General features: G+C 37.3%; 1 protein-coding gene across 4 annotated transcripts in view; it reads right to left on the reverse strand.

Annotated features, from left to right (window-relative positions):
* Positions 1-560: 560 nt before the first annotated feature.
* LOC149814216 (eukaryotic translation initiation factor 3 subunit E-like) overlaps positions 561-23,524 on the reverse strand; it is a 28,558-nt gene continuing 5,594 nt past the window's right edge. For 3 of the 4 annotated variants that reach the window (XM_089990244.1, XM_089990245.1, XM_089990243.1), the window contains 6 exons: positions 21,883-22,110; positions 21,678-21,799; positions 20,431-20,650; positions 2,104-2,246; positions 1,006-1,143; positions 561-854 (listed from right to left, as the gene is read on the reverse strand). In XM_089990244.1, the coding sequence (XP_089846370.1) occupies positions 752-854; positions 1,006-1,143; positions 2,104-2,246; positions 20,431-20,650; positions 21,678-21,799; positions 21,883-22,110 (954 nt within the window). In that variant the 3' untranslated portion in view covers positions 561-751. Of the gene's footprint in view, positions 855-1,005; positions 1,144-1,869; positions 2,029-2,103; positions 2,247-20,430; positions 20,651-21,677; positions 21,800-21,882; positions 22,111-23,524 lie in introns of those variants that run through there. The other variant, XM_089990246.1, reaches the window with a different exon arrangement.

Raw genomic sequence — 23,524 nt, forward strand, 5'->3', positions numbered from 1 at the left:
TTATAAGTGTTCTCAAGTTATGAAATTGGGTGGCAAGAGACCTGCCCAGATGTGCCGTCTTAAAGTCCTCAACTTTGGAAGACAAGTCTCCGGACTGGTTTCAGAGAGACTTCGACTTGTAAATTTATTTGGTACATCTTATCTTTTCAATGAACTGTAGGGGTCTGCCTAACCCCAGCTTGCCCATCAAAAAAGAAAAGGATAGAGCATTAATAACTACAATTTCCTACCTAGCGGAATGCATGGTTTTCAAACCACTTGACCCAGAATTCATAAAGCTTTATCTCTACATTATTCTTGTCAAATGGTTACATGAGCTGAGTCTACTTAAACACCAAATATTTGCTCAGTATATAATAAACACCAGAGCCCAGAGGACGCCATCACTTTCAGATAAACCCTTGAAACAGAGGGCACCACCATCATTCTAGCCATCAAAGCCGAGCATAATCGACCAGCTAAGTACAATATAGACTACAACCCTGCACAAGAATACTTGTAACCTTCGTACATAACTTTTTTGTGTAGAATTATATGCTGGACTACCGAAAAAAATGAATGCGTAGAACTGTAGCTTGCAATTGAAAATCGACTCAAAATTGCAAACAAAATCATCAATTGGTAACAGCATCTCCACCTTATAAATCTACTAAGAAAATTCAACAAAATGGGTTCTCCAAAGTAAATGAAACTAAACAGGCTGAAGGGTTTCCTGAAACTAAACAGACTGAAGGGTTCCCTGTTCTAACTACTACCGAGCAGGCTGCGCTGCTGGCGAAGATTCTATGACATTCTTGGCCAGCATATACGTGCGGACGGACAACTGCTTTGTGCTTTCTATGATCTGTTCATACCTGCAATCATAGAACAAAAATTGGAATCATGCAACGTGGAACATGGAAGCAAGAAAATTTCAAAGCTGCACTTGGTTTTCAGCCTCATTGAAGGGTTAAAAAAAACGAGCAGACCCAGGTGTCTGTAAATCAGATTTATTATTGAACTTACACATTCAGGTAGTTGGTCTCCATGACAACAGTCCCCGACATTGAATCAATTTTAGCATCAAGCTTAGAGTTCCGTACAAGATTTACTATCCATCTCTCAGCCTCGTCATAACTCATATTCAACTTTTCAGCAAGCATGCTGCCCAGTATTTAATTAACACACTAACCGTGAGAAAATATCAAACAGAAAATCCAAGGATATAATTCTGATTCAAGCGCAAGTTTGCAGCCACAGAACAAAATTTATCAAAAGGAATACAAAAGCAAACCCAGGAACATGGACGGTTATCCTGACAATAGTAAAAGCAAATAGCAGAGAATTTGGTGGGCGGATTAATGGTTAGTTATCATTATTTTTCCCCCTTGTCACTACCCGCTCCAAGCTATTGTATGATGCTGGGATGATCCATTTGTCAGAAAAACAAGACAGGTAGAATTCCAACCTAATCATAGTCTGATTCAAGTCAAACTAGTTCAATATTAATATCAGTTTTATTTAAGCCTAAAGTAATCAGGCTAAAATGTGATTAATGTTTTACCCCAATGCAGTCCATTGCAAACCCTTGCATCTAGCAAAGTTGCAACAGAGTGAATTACTTTACAATTAGACTAATTAAGGAAGAGATGCGAGACTTCTACATCAGATAATATACTCAACCTCTTTATGGGGCTGTTGGTATATGGAAGATGCTTGAAAAGGGATAACCAACATGGTATTTTCAAAAATGCCAGAAATTTGGCTCAAAGCAAAACCAGTCACCTCTGTAAACCTTGCTTGAGCCAAGGCATCCCTCTAAGAAAGAACGAAGAAGAAAAATGCCGTGTCACGATATCATAGATGGAACTGTATCAACAGTCTCAACAATTGAATAATAGCCATATAATGTAACTAAATAAGAACCAAAAATAACACCGTCTATGATGAATTAGTTACAATAAAAGTTCTTTGGACGCAAAAATGTTAAGAGACAATCTATCCATGAGATCCTCAATATTTGCCAAAAACATTAAAGAGAATAAGGCCCTGAATCAAAATAAGAAATTATTACCAGTAACATAAGATATTATTGAAAAAAGGAAGAGACTACCTAGTACTCACCCAATGTCAATACACCGATGTATGCGGCAGTAAGTTTCAAATATAAAGAGACGAGCATTCTCAAGAAATTCATCCCTTAAAGGAACTGTAGTAAAGTTACCCTCTTGAACTTGCTTGCCCAGAAATGGGTCATTCACTATCACCTGCACATTCATGCACACATCTCTGAGATCGGAAATAGTTTCAATTTTGAAAATTTTACAAAAATAAAATAAAATAAAGGCAACAAATTAAACCGAATATAAAGTGAAAATTATAAAACACAAAGCCAAGACACAACAAAATAGCATGATTCATCAGAACCACTTCAGATATGGCTGCAACGAGGCCCATGTTTCCTGGAACCAACTAATTTTGAGCCAACCTGAGACGTTGCCAGGCCATTCCAGTCCCATGGTCATCATGACTAAATACTCCCACAGACAATGCATATTCCTGTTGGAACGTGATATGTTTATGTTTCGGATCCAGATCTGTTGGAATGTGATATAATGTGGATCCAGATCTAGATCCACATTAGAATTTGCTGTGAAATAAGTTTCCTTGGAATTATTTTATCTGTCCAGTTTACTCCTTATCATTTAATAGTTGTATTTTATAGTTTGGAGGTAATATTGTATTTTCTGATGTAACAGTTATAGAAAGCATATCAATATCATGAGGAAACCCACACACGTCTGAGGTAATGACGTTTCTGGGTATTCTGCTAAAACCCTCTCCTCTCTCTTTCTGTCCTCTCTCCTACCCACGATTCTGGTGGATGATCTCGTTCTAACATGGTATAAGAGTGGGCGATATCTGGTTGACTATCAAGGTCAGTCCAAGATCTTTTCTATCTCAAATCAATATATTTCATCTGATTTCTCTTTGTTCAGAAACCCAGATTTCTATCTGCTCAGAAACTCAGATTCACTATTTTATTCAATATCTTTCATCTGATTTCTAAATATTCAGAAATCCAGAAAATATTTTCTTGAATCCTCAAATCTTTCTCCATCTGATTTCTCTCCGTTTTATCTCTTCTTGTTTTCACGTGAATTACAAAATCCTTCTCTCTTCTCTTCCAGGTTTCTCATGTGAGACCTGTTTTCACGTGAATCGCTGAATCCATCTTTCTGCAGCACATTTCATGTGATTTTCTTTTTCAAGAAATTCTTTTATTTCAGACCTGATAAGTTATTTGATATGGATATTAAGATTGACACTTTGAGATTTAATTTCTGGTTATCTGTTTTCTGCAAGAAAAAAAAACAGATCAGATTGCTGTTAATAGTTTATCTTATCTCTGTTTCTTGGATAGTTGCCTTTATCTTGATATGGACTCCTTCTATTTCTGCTTGAATCAACTAGTATCTGAAATACTGTCACATGGGTGCAGGTGCGGGTGCGGGGGTGCGGCAAAAATATAAAAAATTATATATATATATATAATCCAAAAGTTGGACATAAATGACCCTGGATGCGTTGACTGCACCCACGGTCAGGTTGACTGCATCGGGTGCGGGTGCGGCACCTAGTTGGAGAGTCCCTGTAACATAGCTGAAATACTTAATCATTCCAATTTCCTCACCTGGAAGAGACAGATTATTCCTTTCATTCGCAGCCAAGGTTTTTCAGGCCATCTAGAAGGATCAATTCAGATTCCACCAGAATTTATTGCGCAGGAAAAGAAAGCTGGAAAAGAGGTTGTTGAGACTACCCATGTGCAGAATCCAAATTGCATCTCTTGGATGAAGACCAGACACTTGTGGCATATATTACATCTACATTGTCGCAGAAAGTTTTAATTAGTATTCCCTCATGATTGCACGGCTATGGAACTTTGGAGTAAGTTAGTTCAAACATTTTCACAAGTTCCAGAAGCAAAAGTCATGTTTTTAAAGAAAGAATTTCAAAATCTTAAAAAGGGTTCCATGTCCATAATAGAATACCTGAATAAGATAAAGCAAAACACTAACAACTCGCTATGGTTGGTTATGAAGTTCTAGAAAAGGACAAAGTGCAGGAAGCACTTAATGGTTTGGGACCTGAATATGGTGTGGTATATACACTACACTATCTTGCTTTGAAACATTGCCCAATTTTGAAGTATTGAGATTTAAATTGTTGTTTTTTGAGATGAATATGCCCAAAACTTTATGGGCAAATTTGGTTGTTGCAGACAATCATAATGTCTTTCTATCTGAGTCACAATATGGAAGAGGACATAGTGGAGTACGAGGAGGAAGGGGGTGTGGACGTACAGGGAACCAGGGAGGCCGTGACCTTCTTTCACTCCCAAATACTAGACCATTGATGGGCCAAAACAGAAAGGTCCCAACATGCTATGTGTGCAAGAAACCAGGTCACGTGAGAAAGATTGTTGGTTTAAGGATGAACCCAAGTACAATCAAGGATAACCCCTAGATAAGCAAGGAGGTTCAGGATCAAGTTCAGATGTTCAAGCACCTGTGGACAAGCAACTGTTATTGGCAACTCTTGCAGGACTTAATCTGAAACAAAATGATAAAGGAGTTTGGTACATAGACTCTTAAGGCAGCAAACCACAGGAAATGAGGTAAAATTAAAACTTGGTCCCTTATTTTGGAAAAGATAGAGTCATTACCGAAGATAGAACTCAACACCCCATCATTAGCACTGGAAAATTTTCCTGTCTAAATCTAGTCTTCAGTTATCAAATGTTTTTTCCGTTTCCAACATAAAAAAGAATCTCGTGTCTGTTTCAAAATTAGTTGATGACACCAATTTGTGATTACCCCTTCTGTTTATGTGAAGGATCTTCACATGAAGAGGACGAAAACTGAAGGCCAAAGAAAAGGAAACATGTATCTCTTTAAGGAAGATCCATATGTTGAGGTCAAGAGTAAATCAATTAAACAATCCAAAAGTCGTTCTTTATTATTGTGTCTTGTTAATGAGTCTGAGTTAAATAATTTCAGTGTAGCATAGTCGTCTTGCGCATTGTAATAAAGCTTTCATTGGGAAGCTAATTTCAAGTAAATTGATTTTTGTTTTTTATTTAAATTTAGAGTTGGAGAGTCATATTTGTCCTAGTTGTTAAATGTATAAGAGTCATGTACTACCTTTTATTTCCAGCATTAAAAGAGCTTTCAAGGTATTTGAAATTGTTCATTCTGATGTTTGGGGACCTGCTCCCAATCCTTCTTCTTCTGGGAGTAAATTATATGTGGTATTTGTTGATAACTATTCTGGATACACTTGGATATATTTCATGAAACATAAGCATGAAGTTTTTGATATTTTAAAAAATCTTCATGCTATGATTCGAAATCAATTTTCCACGTCCATAATGAATTTCCAGTGTGATGTTGGGAGAGAGTATTCTTTGAATGATTTTATTGAATACCTCAAAACAAATGGGATAAATCAAAGAATATCTTGTCCCAAACATCCTAGCAAAATGAGCTTGCTGAGAAAAAGCACAAACATATCGTTGATATACATGAAGGATGTGTTCCTATATATTTATAGGTCAAAGCATTCCATACGTTATCAACATGAAGGGTGATTCATGAAAAATCTCCCTTCTATGAACTGGTTGGCAAACATCCTGATTTTAAAACTTTAAAGGCCTATGGATGTGCTTCTTTTATTTATATTATGTATCAGTGAGAAATAAATTTGATAAGAAAGCATACCTTTGCAAATTTGTTGGTTATGCTAATGATATAAAGGTTATCAATGAGAATAGGTGCATTGGAGTATCAAGAAATGCTGTTTTTGATGAAAGAAAATTCAATCACAAAGACAACATGCATGAAGAAGTACAAACAGTTACATTTTATTTTACCAGCCCTGGTTAAGTGAGAATTTGTTTCCAGCAGAAAATAATGAGACATCACAAGACTTGGAAAATGAAGATGAATATGCAGGTGAAATTCATGTACAACAGCAGGGTGATGACTCAGGAAATCAGTAATATGATGTATCAAACACAGTTTCAGCATCCCATAATGACAGATTTAAAGGGATAGATAGTAGAAATAAGAGTGAATTTGACACAAGTACATTACAAGAAACCACAGCCAATTAGGCTGATCCGGTGCAGCATAATGCAATCAGCACCTAAGTTGATCACATGGCCTTAACTGTAAGAAGATTTAAGCGTATCAAACATCCATTGAAAAGATGGGTAAGCTATGAAAATTTCAGTATAGATCATTAAATTTTTTTAACATTTGTCTCAAAACAAGAGGAGCCCAAAACATATCATCATGCATCAAAATCAAATAGATGGATTGAAGCTATGAATGAAGAGATGAAGGCGCTATATGAGTATCAAACATGAAAAATTGAAACAAGGCCTCTTAACAAAAATGTTGTGGGATCAAAATGAAATCAAATATAAACCTGCTGAGAACATAGAAAGATACGATGCTTGACTTGTAACGAAGGGATTCACAAAAGAAAACAAATGGAATTATGATGAGACTTTTAGCCCAATGGTTAAAATGGGAACTATTCATGTTATTTTATCTCTTGGAGTCAATCGTGGTCGGATATTAAACCAATTGGACGTTAAAAATGTGTTTTTACACGGGACTTAAAGAAGGAAGTTTCTATGGAGCAACCACAGGGATATAGTGAAAGGGATTCAAACAAATATGTGTACAGGTTGAACAGGGCTATATATAAGCTTAAGCAGGCATCCAAATCGTGGCTCGAGAGTTTCTCCCTTGAAATTCAAAAACATGGATTCATCAAATCACAACTTGATCATTCACTTTTTGTGTATAAAGTAAATATTGGCTAACTGTCCTACTCATTTATGTGGATGATATAATAGTTGCGGAAAATTCCAAAAAACATATTATTGAGATCAAAGAAGTTCTAAGTGTTAAAATGTAAAACTGTACATATATGTATATATAATAATATTATATTATTATATATATATATAAATACATTTTTAATTTCTTTCTTTTTTGTATTTTTTTTCCTTTATTTTTTGTCTTTATGTCATCTAGTTCAGTTTGAACTAGAATGATTGTTGCTAGTCAAGTCCTGTCCAGACTTGACTAGCAATAGAGCTGTTGGACTGACACAGTCCAACAGCTCTTAATAGAGCTGTTGGACTGACACATTCCAACAGCTCTAAATAGAGCTGTTGGACTGTGCCCAACAGCTCTATTGAGTCCTCTTTCAGCTGTGTATATAAAGGGGTGCAGCCCCTCTTGTATTTCACTCCAATGCTTCTTAAGCAATTGGTTTTTCATATCAATAAAGAATACATTTTTATTTTTATTTTGTTTCCAGTTATACCCTTTTTAAGGGTTATGCTTTAGTGTCATTCTTGACACTTGCTCTTGTTAATCAAAGCTCGTGTTTCGAAGATCCCCATTTCATTTTATGGTATCAAAGCCGCGGAAGTACTAAATCTTGAGGAAAAGCTGCCTCGGTTTCCGTGCCCATTTGCAAAAGTGTTCGCCACTTGAAGAGAAGTGTTTTATCACTTCATTGGAGAAGATTTCACATCTTGTTGTATTGTTTTTTTTTTCTTTCTTTCTCATTTTCCTTCTTGTTTCTCTTCTATCCCTATTCTTTCTCTCCTTGTAATCGATGGATGACAATGATAAAGTCACCATCATGCCTATGAAACTAAGCGATACGAACAATGTAACATGGGCTTCAATCATGAAGCACCATATATGGGGAAAAGGCTTATGGGGGATTGTGGATGGTTCCGATTCGGAACCTAAGCTATCTCTTACTAAAAAGGAGGGAGATAAAGACGTCACTCTATCGGAAAAAGAGAAAATCAAGGCTATTGCCTCATACGAGAAGAAATGGAAAGAATGGAGAATATCTCATGCGAAGATAATGTCATGGCTTATCAATAGCGTTGACATTAAAAAATGCTCAAGTCTTGCCAAATTTGATCATGCCGATAAGGCATGGGAATACCTTAAGAATATGTATTCCCTTAAAGATATTGCACACGTGTGCAACCTCCAAGAAAAAGTTCGAATGATGACACAAGGAGACAAAACTATTCGTGAATATTACAATGGGTTGTCCGAACTTTGGGAAGAACTTTCCCTTTTAGAACCAAAGTGGCATTGTGCCGAAGACATCGAGCTTCGTCAGAAACAACTCGATGTTGAACATTTTTACCAGTTTATCACTGGATTAAGGCCGAAATTTGAAACCACTAAATCGGCCCTACTTCACCGGGGAAAAATTCCTTCTATTGTTGAAACTATTGAAGAGTTAACAATGGAAGAAAATCGTCTCCGGAAAGGTTCTTTAAAAATTGAAGATGATTCCGTTTTAGCCGTGTCTAGACCAGGGAATCATGTTCGATCATATAGGCCTCCTCACTTTAACCGACAAAATGGTGACTATGATAAGAAGAAAGTTATTTGTCATCACTGTCATGAACCGGGACACTACAGGCCACAATGTCCCAAACTTAAGGAGCTGAGAGAAAAAAGAGCTGCAATTGCTGGATCGGAGCCTAAAGATCAGGATGCACCAGTTTCCCTGGCCCAACTAATGGAGATCCTTTAGCCTCTCATCAAAGGTGCCTCTTCCTCATCTGAAGCTTCAACCGGCGCAGCAGCCTCATCTTTTTCTAATTTAGGTAAAATTTCTTGGCTTCTTGACTCTGGTGCATCTTTTCATATGACCCCAAATAATCAAAGTCTATCCAAATGTGTTAAAAATAAAACAAGTGTGTCAAAGGTCTTTACTGCTGATGGGACTTCTCTTGAAATAGAAGGAATAGGAGATTTTGAAAAAATTTATAAAACAAAAATTTTTTTTTATTCCAGAAATTAGACATGTTCCCAAATTAAATTTAAATCTTTTATCTGTATCTCAAATTTCTGATTATGGGTGTAATATTTCTTTTTCTTCTCATGGTTGTTGGGTACAGGATCGCCAGTCAGGCAAGCTGATTGGGGAAGGCCATAGAGAAGGAGGACTCTATTACATGGATTTTTTGGAAATGCCGAAGAAAGCTTTTTGTTATAATATTCAAAAAATAGAGTTGGAACTGTGGCATAAGAGACTTGGTCACCCACATATAGCCAAAATCCAACATTTTCCAAATCTAGGGAAATTTTGTAACTCTGAATCATTTGATTGTAAAGATTGTATTCTCGGCAAAATGAAAAGATTACCATTTCAGAACAGAACCTTTTTCTCTTCAAGACCACTTGAATTAATACACTCGGATGTTTGGGGTCCTGCACCAGTAATTTCTAAAGGAGGATTTGTTTACTATGTTATTTTTGTCGATGATTTCTCCCGACATACGTGGATTTACTTTCTCAAACATAAGTCTGAAGTATTTTCATACTTTCAAACTTTTCATAATATGGTTAAAAACAAATTTCAAAATGATATTACTATTTTTCGCACAGATTCAGGGGGAGAGTTTTTATCCACAGATTTTCAAAATTATCTTAAATTGCATGGCATCACACATCAAAGATCTTGTCCTTATACACCTCAACAAAATGGACTGGCAGAACGAAAACATCGCCATATTATAGAAACCACTAGAACTTTATTAATAGCAAATCAAGTCCCTAAAGACTTTTGGGCAGAAGCTGCCTTAACTGCCACCTATCTCATTAATAGGATGCCATCTTCTTCGTTACAAAATATCACTCCCATTGAAAAACTTATGAACATTTCTCCAGACTACTCTAGATTAAGAATATTTGGGTGCAAATGTTTCATATTTACTGACAAAAATGATAAACTTTCCCCTCGTGTGATTCCCTGTGCCTTTTTAGGATATGCTGAAAACCAGAAAGGTTATAGATGTTTTGACTTCAAAAATAATAAACTATATGTGTCTAGAAATGTTTCCGTTCTTGAAAAGGAGAGCTTCTTTGATTTTAGAAAATTAAAAGACGTCACTGAGTACTCCTTTTTGCTAGATCTAACATCAACATCTGATGAATATGACCTTGATTGTAACTTTGATGATGATCCAAGAATTATTGATCTTAATGTTGAAAATGAAGTTCATAGAGATACTAGTATTCAATATTCCAGGCGACAAGAGTCTAATACTCCATGTGCACTTGAGAAATATTCTAACATTCCAACTAGACAATCATCCCGAATCTCGAGGCCTCCAGAAAAGTTTGTATCATACGAGTCTTTCTCACCCACATATAGGGCAGTTATTGCATTAATTCACTCATATGAAGAACCATCCACATATTTTCAAGCAAAAAATGATATCAAATGGATAGAAGCCATGAAAGTTGAATTAGATGCACTTGAAAAGGCTTCTACATGGAATATTCAAGATCTTCCTCCAGGGAAGAAAACTATATGATGTCGATGGGTTTATAAAATTAAAACCAAGAGTGATGGTACTCTTGAAAGATATAAAGCCCGTTTAGTAGTCAAAGGTTATGTCCAAGAATATGGGATTGATTATGAAGAAACCTTTGCTCCGGTGGCTCGTATGACTACTGTCCGAACCTTAATTGCCTTAGCTTCTATCAAAAAATGGTCTATTTTTCAAATGGATGTCAAAAATGTTTTTTTAAATGGAAAGCTAGTTGAAGAAGTATATATGAAACCCCCTCCTGGTCTAAGTATTCCTAAGGGTAAAGTCCTTCGCTTAGAAAAAGCTCTTTATGGACTTAAACAAGCACCAAAAGCTTGGTATGATAGGTTTAGTCGTGTTATGATTGATATTGGTTTTCAATTTTGTTTAACTGACACTGCTTTGTTTATTAAGAATTCTGATGCAGGGATCATTGTGCTTCTTCTTTATGTGGATGATATGATCATCACCGGAAGCGATAAACAGGGAGTTGAAACAATCAAAACACTTCTTAAATCTCATTTTGAAATGACTGATTTGGGCTTGTTGAGATATTTTTTAGGCATTGAAGTTGCTTATTCTCCTAGAGGATATTTATTATCTCAGACTAAATTTGCTTTTGATATTGTTTTCAGGTCTGGTATTACTGATGATAAGAAAGTTGACACTCCAGAAGTTGTTAATGTTAAAATGAAGATTGATGATGGAGAACTTCTTGCAGACCCTACTCCTTACAGACAGCTTGTCGGGGCACTTTCCTATCTATCCATTACCAGACCAGATATAGCACATGCTGTTCATACAGCAAGTCAATTTCAACATGCTCCTACTTCTGTTCATATGGGAGCAGTCATGCGTATTATCAGATACATCAAGTCCTCTCTTTCACAAGGACTTTTCTTATCTTCCTCCTCTTCTCTTGATTTAATTGCATATACTGATGCTGATTGGGGAGGTGATCCCAATAACAGACACTCAACCACTGGCTTTTGTGTCTTTTTAGGGGAATCATTAATCTCGTGGAGGTGTAAAAAGCAGCAGAAGGTATCTCTCTCATCCACCGAAGCTGAATACAGAGCCATGGAAACCACGACCATGGAAGTAGTTTGGCTCCGACGACTGCTTGCTGACATGGGAGTTGAAGCAACAAAGGCTTCACAAATGTGTTGTGACAACAAAAGTGCGATCTACATTGCCAGTAACAGAACATTCCACGAACGCACCAAACACATCGAAATGGATTGTCACTACGTCAGAGAGGAATATCTACACGGGATAATTGATCTGCCATATGTCACTTCAGAATATCAGTTAGCAGACCTCTTTACAAAGCCTCTCGTTGCTCCTCGATTTCACTTTCTCTTAGACAAACTTTCGCTCATTGTACCGTAAGTTTGAGGGGGAGTGTTAAAATGTAAAACTGTACATATATGTATATATAATAATATTATATTATTATATATATATAAATACATTTTTAATTTCTTTCTTTTCTGTATTTTTTTTCCTTTATTTTTATTTTTTGTCTTTATGTCATCTAGTTCAGTTTGAACTAGAATGACTGTTGCTAGTCAAGTCCTGTCCAGACTTGTCCAGACTTGACTAGCAATAGAGCTGTTGGACTGACACATTCCAACAGCTCTATTGAGTCCTCTTTCAGCTGTGTATATAAAGGGGTGCAGCCCCTCCTGTATTTCACTCCAATGCTTCTTAAGCAATTGGTTTTTCATATCAATAAAGAATACATTTTTATTTTTATTTTGTTTCCAGTTATACCCTTTTTAAGGGTTATGCTTTAGTGTCATTCTTGACACTTGCTCTTGTTAATCAAAGCTCGTGTTTCGAAGATCCCCATTTCATTTCACTAAGTCGAAGATTTAAAATGAAAGACCTGGGCAAGCTCAAATATTTCCTAGGTGTGGAGGCTGATAGAAGGAAGGATACACTGTTGCTGACACAACACAAATACACCGTTGATTTATTAAACAAAACTGGTATGAAAGATTGCAGCCCTTTTCTGACTCCTGGTCCTTTAAATCAAAGGCTCAGTTGTGAAGAAGGAGAAGTGTATGAAGATCTCACTGAATACAGGAGTGTTGTAGGTATACTTCAATACCTCACATTTACTCGACCAGATGTTAGATGTAGTTTATGTAGTAAATCAGGTATCACAGTATATGCACTGTCCAAGAACCAGTAATGTAGAGGTTGTCAAAAGAATTCTTTGATATTTTAAAGGCACACTTGAGGATGGTCTTTGTTATAGAAAAAGGGATGAAAATGAGATCATGACAGTAATGGCTTACACCAATGCGGATTGGGTAGGTGATCCTGATGAATAAAGGTCGACTTCAGATTATAGTGTTTTTGTTGAGACAAATCCTGTTCCATGGAGCAATAAGAAACAAAAGGTTATTGCTCGTTCTAGTACAGAGGCTGAGTATAGGTCTATGGCTGTGGCATCCTCAGAAGTGACATGAATTATATACTGACTAAGTGAATTGGTTGCAATTAAAATTACACTCAATCCAATTAAGCATGGAAGAACGAAGCACATTGAAATAGATCAACAGTTCATTCAAAACAAAATACAAAATGCTGAGATTGAAGCAAAATTCATTGGGACGAAAGAACATGTGGCGAACATGTGACTGATCTATTTACAAAAGGCCTGAGAAAGCATCGCTTTTGGTTTCTAAGAAGCAAGTTAGTCTATGATTTTAACCATGTACAGCTTGAGGGAGGGTGTTGGAATGTTATGTTTATGTTTTGGATCCAGATCTGTTGGAATGTGATATAACGTGGATCCAGTTCTGTATTCACATTAAGATTGGTTGTGAAATATGTTTCCTTTGTATTATTTTATCTGACCAGTTTACCCCTTATCATTTAATAGTTGTATTTTATAGTTTGGGGGTAATATTGTATTTTCTGATGTAACAGTTATAGAAAGCATATCAATATAATGAGGAAACCCACACAAGCCTGCGGTATTGATGTTTCTGGGTATTCTGCTGCAGCCCCCCCCCCCCTCTCTCTCTCTCCTACCCACTATTGCTGAGCATGTAACTAACACCTAAACATCAAACCGGAGAGGGCATAGAGGACTACTTGTCACCATATCTTTTATCAATTTACCTTAATTATTTTTTATGCCTTATTATACATGCTCACACATATAGACCATATATATATATATATATATATATATATATATATATATATATATATATATATATATAATGAGTAATGGGTAGGTGCGAAATGATAGGTGTTAAATGATACGTGCTAAATGAGTTTTCAGGGTTTTTTCATTTTATTTTAAAATTCTGACAGTGCAGATGTGATCTATGAATTTGATTTTATAGGGATCAGCTCTTGAAGTGTTGGACTACGACATATGGCTGGGTTTTTATAAGGTTCGAAAAATCAACGATCCAAAATCTTTGAAAATTTTTTAGGCTCCAAATATCATTTTTTTCATCAAAAACACATGATTCAGGAGTGGATTCCTCGTAAATCGACCATCCCCAATACATTTATGGGGTTGGAACTGCGAAAAAAACACTGGAAGGGTAGAAGAACCCATCTAGCATGTATCAATTTCACACCTACCCATATATATATATATATATATATATATATATATATATATATATGTGTGTGTGTGTGTGTGTGTGTGTGTCTGTGTGTGTGTGGTGAAAAACTTAGCAAACTCTCATTTTTATTTTTTAGTTTTTTGGTCAAAATGACCCAATTGATGTGATTCACACTGTTTTTAGTAGGAACCAGTTTTTGAATCACCAGGATCCAACCTGTGCACAGGTTTTACCAACAAGTGCAAAAACTGTCAGTTTTAAATGCACTGATTTTTCCTGACAAACATATGTTTTTTCATTGAAAAAACAAATGATCCAAGGATCGATTCCCAATAAATTGACTGTGCTGAATACATCTACAAAGTCGGGATGAGTCAAAATAACTTGCATCATGAGATTTCGACTAGATTGTAGATACAATTGTTAAATATGTACCCACACATAGGCACACATGTACACATCCTTTTGCTTTTTTACCAAACACGTCTTTTAAACTAACATGATGCAAATAAATTGTACAATATTTTTGTTTTAGGAACAATAGAATAACAAATTTTACAGAAAGACATATTCTAGCCTAAAGGAAAACCACAAACTAAAGTTCATGATTTCAGAACAGAACTGGATGTTTCATCTGATAAAAACTTGTTGTCTTGCCTTATCGAGCTAAAACTATCACTGTTTAGTTCTTTGCATATCTGAAGGACTCAGGAAATTGCATGACGAACACTTGGAGGTATTATAAGAAGTTAGCATGGTGCATGGTCTGTGAAAAATAGCAGAGAAACCAAAACAGTTTAAGACCCAAAAAAAAGGAAGAACTACTGCCAAAAAAGTGTGAAAACACGTGAGAGAGAGAGAGAGAGAAAAGAACCTTTTGAGAAGTCGGCAGCCCATCCAATATCTGTTGCTGCGCTAGTACCTTTATTAGTATAGGGTTACAAATTACCTTTTACAGGGACAAAACTGCCCCTTATAAGTAACACATGTTACATAATAATACAACTAAAGCAAAACTCGTGGATGGATATGGATCCGATATCGGATCCATATCCAATTCATATTCCACATTCTAATACCCTCCCTCAAGTTGTGCATGGGGTTGAACCATGTGCAACTTGTTCTTCAGATACCAGAAGCGATGACTTGTAAGACCTTTTGTAAACATATCGGCAACTTGGTCTTCTGAAGGCACATAAACTGGTTCAATCTCTTTGTCGGCTATCTTTTGTCTGATGAAATGTTGATCGATTTCAATATGTTTAGTCCGACTGTGATGAACAGGATTGAATGCAATTTGTATAGCACTTATATTATCACACATAAGTGTCGAATTTGAGATATCCTCTCCCATCTCTGTAAGAAGATGCCTAATCCAGGTCACTTCTGCTGTGGTAGCTGCCATAGATCTATACTCTGCCTCTGTGCTAGATCTTGCCACAGCCTTCTGTTTTCTGCTACTCCATGAGAGAAGATTTCTCCCAATGAAAACACAGTATCCTGAAACAGACCTCCTCTCATCTGGATCCCCTGCTCAGTCTGCATCTGTATAGGCCAATATGTCATGCTTTGGTGATTTCCATGAAGATTGAGTATATGTGAGTCCATCAACCACCGTTCCTTTTAGGTAGCGAAGGATGCGTTTGACAGCATCCATGTGACCAGTCTTTGGTTCATGCATGAATAGAGATACTTGATTGACAGAATACACAATGTCTGGTCTAGTGAAGGTAAGGTATTGTAACATACCTACTAAACTCCGATACTTGACTGCATCAGGATATAACTCACCATCACAAATACTGAGCCTTTGGTTAACAACACTGGGTGTGGGTAGAGGTTTACAATCTGTCATTCCTGCTTTAGCTAGAAGATCAAGAGTGTATTTATGTTGAGTTAATGACATGTTATCACCTTGTCTATCTACCTCTACTCCAGGAAAATATCTCAGCTCCCCAAGGTCTTTCATTTTGAACTGCATACTCAATAGAACTTTGATTCGCTGAATGTGGTCTGGAACGTTACCAGTGATAACAATATCATCAACATATATGAGTAAGAAAACCACAGTAGTACCGTTCCTATATATGAACAGAGAATGATCAAGTTGGGAACGAAAGAAACCATGTTTATGGATTTCTAAGGAAAAACTTTCAAACCATGACCTAGAAGCTTGCTTCAATCCATACAAAGCTCTGGTTAACTTGCATACATATTCTTTTGGGCTTCCCTCTGCATAACCTTGAGGCTGCTCCATATAGACTTCTTCCTTTAAGTCCCCATGAAGGAATGCATTCTTAACATCAAGCTGACTGAGGATCCACCCATGTTCAATTGTCAGGCCAAGTATAATGCGAATAGTTCCCATTCTCACCACTGGGCTGAATGTCTCATCATAATCCTGACCATATTCTTGAGTGAAACCCTTGGCCACAAGACGCGCCTTGTACCGTTCAATGCTACCATCCGGTTTATATTTAATTTTATAAACCCATTTGGAACCAACAACATTTTTGTCTGGAGGACGACCAACTATCTCCCATGTTCGACATTCATGAAGTGCCTCGATCTCCTCATTCATCGCTTCAATCCATTTGTTGGATTGGATAGCTTGATGAAAACCAAGTGGTTCATCATGTTTTTCAATCTGGGATAGAAAGATCTGAAAGTCCATAGAAAAGTTGTCATAGCTAACCCACTTTTCAATAGGATGCCTTATCCTGCCTGATCTTCTTGGTGCTTCTCTGTCATTAGACGATGCAATGTGTTCTTCAGTAGGTACATTCGTTTGCTCTCTAGATCTCCTGGTATACACATTTCCTTTGTATCTTAGACACTCTGCTTGTGATGCATCATCTGAAACTGCTGAAACTGTCTCACCATGTATGCTTTCAGGAGACAGAATAGTATGCTCGGCAGCATGTGAAATAAGTTCAGCACTAAGCCATGGATCATACCAATTAACAACTGAACCAGTAGGTTCACGATTGGCATCTGTTTCTTTTCCCAGAAAATTACTCTCATCAAAAACAACATTTCTGGAGATTCTAATCTTCTTATTGGCAGGATCATAGCATTTGTAACCCTTGTGTTCATCTGCATAACCTACAAATTGGCATATAGAGGCTTTGTTTTGGAATTTAGTTCTCATGGATTTGTCAATATGAACATAACATGTGCATCCAAAAACTCGTAACTCATTATAATCGGGATGTGCACCAAAGAAAACATAATAGGGAGATTGATTTTCAAGGATAGGCATGGGAAGGCGGTTTATCACATGAGTGGCAGTGTGAAAGGCTTCAGACCAAAGACTAATTGGTAAGTTACTCCCATGCATCATATTCATTGCACTTTCCACAATATGTCTGTGTTTACGTTCAGCAATTCCATTTTGTTGTGGAGTGTACGGGCAAGAAACTCTACGATGCATCCCATTATCTTGGAGAAAATCTAAAAATTTTTTAGAGGAATACTCACCACCTCCATCACATTGGAGAATTTGGATATTTTGGGAGAATTGATTTTTAACATAGGCATGAAAGTGACGGAAAATGGAAAAAACCTCTGATTTGTGTTTCATAAAGAATATCCAGGTAAAACGAGAGAAACTGTCAATAAAGGATACATAGTATTTACTTCCAGAAGAGGAAGTATTAGGAGTTGGGCCCCAAACATCTGAACATATTATCTCAAAAGGCATAGAAGCTCTTTTATTTATTTGATGAAAGGGAAGTACATGACTTTTGCAGACATGACAACTGGGACATATTTTATTCCTCAATAAAGGTGAAACAGACTCCGAAAGAAGACCATTGGACACTAACTTTTCAATAAAGACTTGACTACAATGACCAAGACGAGAATGTCAGAGATCTGACTTATTACATTTGGATGTACTTAGGACACTTTTGGAAACGAGATCAGACTGAGGCTTCAGGACACTGGGGGCTGGATCTTCATTAAAGACATACATGTCTCCACGTCGCTCTCCTTTAGCGAACATCTCCTTCGTTTGAAGATCCTTGACAAAGACAAAAGTAGGAGTAAATTCCACAGAAGAATTGGTAGAATCAACAAGCTTGGAAACAGATACAATATTTTTCTTTATATTTGGTGCATGAACAACATCAGATAAAGGAATGGATGACTTAGACAAAGGAATGACAACATTGCCTATGTTCGAAATAGGGTGGTGAGTCCCATCTCCGGTTACAATATTAGATTTTCCAAAATAGGGAGTCATAGTAGAGAACTTACCTGCATTACCAGTGACATGGGTTGCTGCCCCAGAATCAACATACCATATTCCATCGTCATTTTGCTTCAGATTCAAGTTGGTCATAGCAGATAGAAGGAGATCCTTAGCATCATCACTGACTCGGAACGTACCTGCAGTTCCTGATGTACCAACATTTCTGGTATTTTGCATTCTATTCCGATTTTGTGGGTTGAACCAGCAGTTAGCCTTGATATGACCTCGCTTGTTGCACTGATAGCATGTGGGAACATTCTTTGAAAAGTTGGCATTAGAATTTGGTGTAGGTAGTATCTCACGACCACCCTGAATTGGATTTCCCTTGCCTCTGCCACGCCCTCCCCGTGTACGATCAGCAAACATCCCTGTGACAAGAATCTCATGCGTAGATGATTGCCCTGCTGAAGCATCAGATATGCTTTTCAAAGACATCTCGTATTGGAAGAGTTTAGCACGTAATTCCTCAAAACTGGGCAACGAAGGCAAGCATAATAAAGAAGTGACAAGTACATGATACTCTGATCCCAGGGCATTCAGTGTTTGTTGCACCTTTTCTTTATCGGACACTGGATATCCAACAAGGGCTAATTGATCGGTGATGCTTTTGACTTGATTTAAAAATTCAATAATGGTCATTGCTCCCTTCTTTAAAAGCTGAAATTCACGCTTGAGAAACAACACCTTAGCCTCTGATATCTGAGAGTAGGTTTGAGCTAAAGTTTCCCACAATACTTTAGATGTGCAATCATCAGGGATAGAAATCAAAACTTCTTGCGACAGTGTAGAAGTGATATATGCGACGAGGGCCTGATCACGTTTCATCCAAGCAGTAAATACAGGATTGCGAATGGTGCTTGTCATTGCTCCATCCCCTTTTTGTTCGGTCGTGACAAATTGCGGAGGTATTTGAGTAGAACCATCCAAGTGACCTGAAAGATCTTGACTGCGAATAAAAGGGGTAATCTGCCTTTTCCAAGTCAAGTAGTTATTTGTATTCAGTTTTTCCGAAACCAGTTGCCCCAGGAAGTTGGAAGAAAGACTAGAATTGCCTGAAGAATCCATTTGTGGACTTATGACAGAAATGTGGCAGAAAACAAAGAATAGAGTGACGCAGCTTATGACAAATATTGGTACCAGAAGAAATGAAAACAGTGAATGAATAAAAAAAAAGAACTGACCAACTGTAAATGAATGAAGTAGAAACCTGCAGTATGTGAATTAAGAGGACAAATTCAGCCTTTTTGTGTAAACTGTGAATGAATGAAGAAGAAGAAATGACCAACTGTGAATGAATGAAGTAAAAGGAGAGACCTGCAGTTGCTGTGTGAATTAAGAAAAAGAAGTGCAGTTGCTGTGTGTGAATTAGGAGGAATAAACAAGAAAGGCTACAGCAGTTGCTGTGTGTGGATTAAAAAAAAAAAAAAACCACAGCAGTTGCTGTGTATGAATTAAAAGGAATAGAAGAGAGAAACAACCACAGCAGTTGCTGTGTATGAATTAAGAGGAATAAGAAAAGGAGACAAACAAATCAAGTAGCAGACGCTGACAGAAATGAATAGGGGAAGAATAGAACCTGATTCACGTGAACTAATTCACGTTGAACTGATTCATGTTGACCTGATTCACGTGAACTGATTCACGTTGCTGAGGAAGACAGACGTGAACTGATTGACGTTGCTGAGGAAGACAGATTCACGAGTTCTGAAAGAAACGAGGAGAACTCGGCCTTTGCTGCAGCAGATCTTGGCGTGTGCACGTGAACTGATGTCGAGGAATAGGGTTTGGCTGTTCACGTCGCTGAGGAAGACCCTTTTTCACCCAGGAATACAGCGTGCTCTGATACCATGTGAAAACACGTGAGAGAGAGAGAGAGAGAAAAGAACCTTTTGAGAAGTCGGCAGCCCATCCAATATCTGTTGTTGCGCTAGTACCTTTATTAGTATAGGGTTACAAATTACCTTTTACAGGGACAAAACTGCCCCTTATAAGTAACACATGTTACATAATAATACAACTAAAGCAAAACTCGTGGATGGATATGGATCCGATATCAGATCCATATCCAATTCATATTCCACATTCTAATAAAAAGGCGGAAAAGTAACACGAGCATATCTTTACAGGTCATATAAATTTAAGGCCAGAAATCTTACATCTTCACATTCTCGAAGCTTTTGTTGTGCACCTTCAAAATCATAATTTATATATAAACACACCAAAAACTCAGTGATGGGGTCCTCGAAGGTATATTGTTCTTGCTGGATAACTCTGATCAATTCCTTAAGCATATTCCTTCTCCTTTTGTTGACAATAACTGCAGTAGCTAAATAGCGAAGAAGATGGTGTGCATTTGTTTGAAGTGCATTAAGATACCTGTGAAACATGCATTTCAAAAAAGAACACAGCTTCAGAATTTCAACAACTAATTGGTCCACATTGCTAAGGTAACAGATCAAAGACAAAAGGTCAAACTAGAAAACTGTATATTTTAACCAATCTGATACACCAAAAGAAGAAGAAACTACAGATCACCATCATAACCTATAATAAACAATTATTAACTACAACAAAAGGCAACTTAAATCGTGCATTACTCCCTCTTCATAGTATCTTTCACCGGACATAGGGCATCCAATCTGGCCATATAACATTCATACAAGCAAATTTCAGGTACTTGTGATGTGTAAACCTAAACTGGACAAGCAGAATAACGACTTGTTCCATGCATAGCTGAAGATATCAAGGTGACAGACTCACATATGCATTGGGAGAAGATCTCTGACTGCATTTAAAATGGATCCTCATTGACCCACCTCAGCAGAAAGTTCAGTGGACCAATGGGCATGTTAGCCGCTAGTCACCTATTCTTGCTATTATTTTAATTGTTTATAGTACACGCACGCATGTGCATGTGCACATATAGCACTTGGAGTCAACCATATGAACCTTTATCCATGTGCCCATAATCCTATCAACATGGTTATTCCTAACCTAATTCATCTTGTTTCATAGTAAAAAGGATTAGCATCACCTTCCCGTGAGGATGGGAATGAAGGGTGAAATATTGATGATAAATCAACATCCTGTCTTGTCTATTATAAAACAGTGATAGTGAATTCATGGTGGTCAATGGTCATCAACATCAATTCGGAATAATAAGATAAACAGCAGATAAAGTTGTAAGAGAGGGTGAACCAAGTTTCAGATTAGGAAGGAACAATTTGAAATACTTAAGAAAATATCAAAGACTAGTACCAGAAAGGGTTGGGAAAGAAAGCTGGGAAGTAATAACACAAATTTGATGCAGACAAAAACAGAAAGCTTAGAAGATAAGCATGATAAGACAGGTAAGGCATCAACCAGAAAAGTTAGGGAGCGAAGGAAAGTTTCCATGGAGCACCTGTCTTGGAAGAAAAGATCAATGATGCCATTTCTGCCATTTTCATGGTTAAAGAAAATAAAAAGACTCCAATGCATCAACCATGTTCTGTTTTGCAGTTGTGTGAGAGGTGATGAAAAACTCTGCATAAGGGGATTACGATCTGTAAGGAATCTTCAAAAAGTAATACTGGCAACTAGTTCATGCAAAGAAAACATTCACACACCTTCGAATCAATTATCTCTTTCAACCGATTTAGCTCTTCAAGAGCTACATCCCAGTTTTGCATTAGTATCTCTGCAGCAAGCTTTCCCCATAATGCACTTAAACTTCTGTCACTATTTGTGCAGAGGGCACGATACTGGTATAAGAAATCAGCCGCACCAGAGTAGTTTCCACACTCAAATTGGAACTTGGCATACTGATATAAAGCTTCAATCTGATCTGGTCCAATCTGCTCATAAGACAATTGCATTTCACAAGTCACAAATAAATAACGTTCCAGAAAATATACAAAAGGCATGGGAAACCTTTCCAGTTTTATGAGCAAATACTAAATATAGAAATATAAGTTCACATGCATTGAATTTTACATGCATGCAAATGTGTGCAGGAACATAACTGCCACATTCTTTATAAGGCATGCCTGAAAGACCATCAAAAGCACACATGGATTACTAAAGTACGCAAAGAAACCCACAGAAAAGAAGAGAAGCCAACAAGCAAGTCCATGGCAATTAATAATATTTTAACCAACACTGGATAACCTATAACGATTAAAAATCATGAGCTTATGACCACTGTTATTAGTGGTAACACAGCAACTGATGGAGCTGGGGAAAGGGATTGAAGTCTTTCAGACATTCTGTGGGTTCTTTGAAGCCAAATACACCAAAGCAGCAGCTTCATTACCCAAAGGACTATCAAAACTAGTAAAAAATAACGTCAGCTGGAAACCCTTGCCTGTCAAGTGTCAAGCTGGAATTGATGGTTGACAATAGCTAGTCTCTTCACACCAGTTTATCTTCTCTAATCAAAATAACATTAGATGCAAACCCTTGTATGTTGGGAAAAAAGTAATGTTTGTAAAAAACCAACCTCTCACTATGCTTAGTCAGCTATCCATGACACAAGAATGCTTACTAGTTTTCTCCATAAAACCATGAACACTTTTCTGAAGAATATCATGCTAAAATTCGTCCAATCTTTTCCCTGCAATTAGCTGGCTAGAATTCATGTGTTCTAACCATGGTGAATAGGAAAGATGTGAAATGGAAGGTCAAAAAGAAACAGGACACACTCTTCCTTAACTATAGTAGGTCAAGGACCCAGACACTTTTCCCGAGTCTAATATAATTGGTTGGTGTCGAGTAAAATGAAGGTTGAGTGTTGTGATCAGTGTTATTCAAAATGTGACTCAAGGCGTAAAAAGTGCACCTCGCCTCAAGGTGAGGGACTTTATGCCTGAACCGCATGTATAAAGCGCAAAAGCCCAGAGGTATTCGCCTCATAGGCTTTGAGGCGCACGCCTTCGAGGCATGCCTCAAGATGAGGCGTATACGCCTCATTGCAAACCATGGTTGTCAGTTGAGGAAGCGGGAGCGGGAAGCAATACGGGAAGCGAGGCACTTTCAAAATTTTAGGAAGCGGGAAGCGTGGGACCACTTAGGAGCGAACCCAGAACCGTCTCGGAAGCGACCTAGGAAGCGAACTAGGAAGTGAGGGGGAAGCAAAAAAATAAATAAAAAATACAAAAAAATGAAAAAATGGGGGAAGCGAGCTTCCCATAAAAGGGAAGAGTGCTTCCCATTAAAAAGTGGTGCTTCCCCGCGCGTTTCGAAAGCGCGACGTTTCGCGCTTCAGAGAAG

The sequence above is a fragment of the Nuphar pumila genome, chromosome 15, assembly GCF_984573655.1.
Source record: "Nuphar pumila chromosome 15, dmNupPumi1.hap1.1, whole genome shotgun sequence".
Classification (NCBI taxonomy): Eukaryota; Viridiplantae; Streptophyta; class Magnoliopsida; order Nymphaeales; family Nymphaeaceae; genus Nuphar; species Nuphar pumila.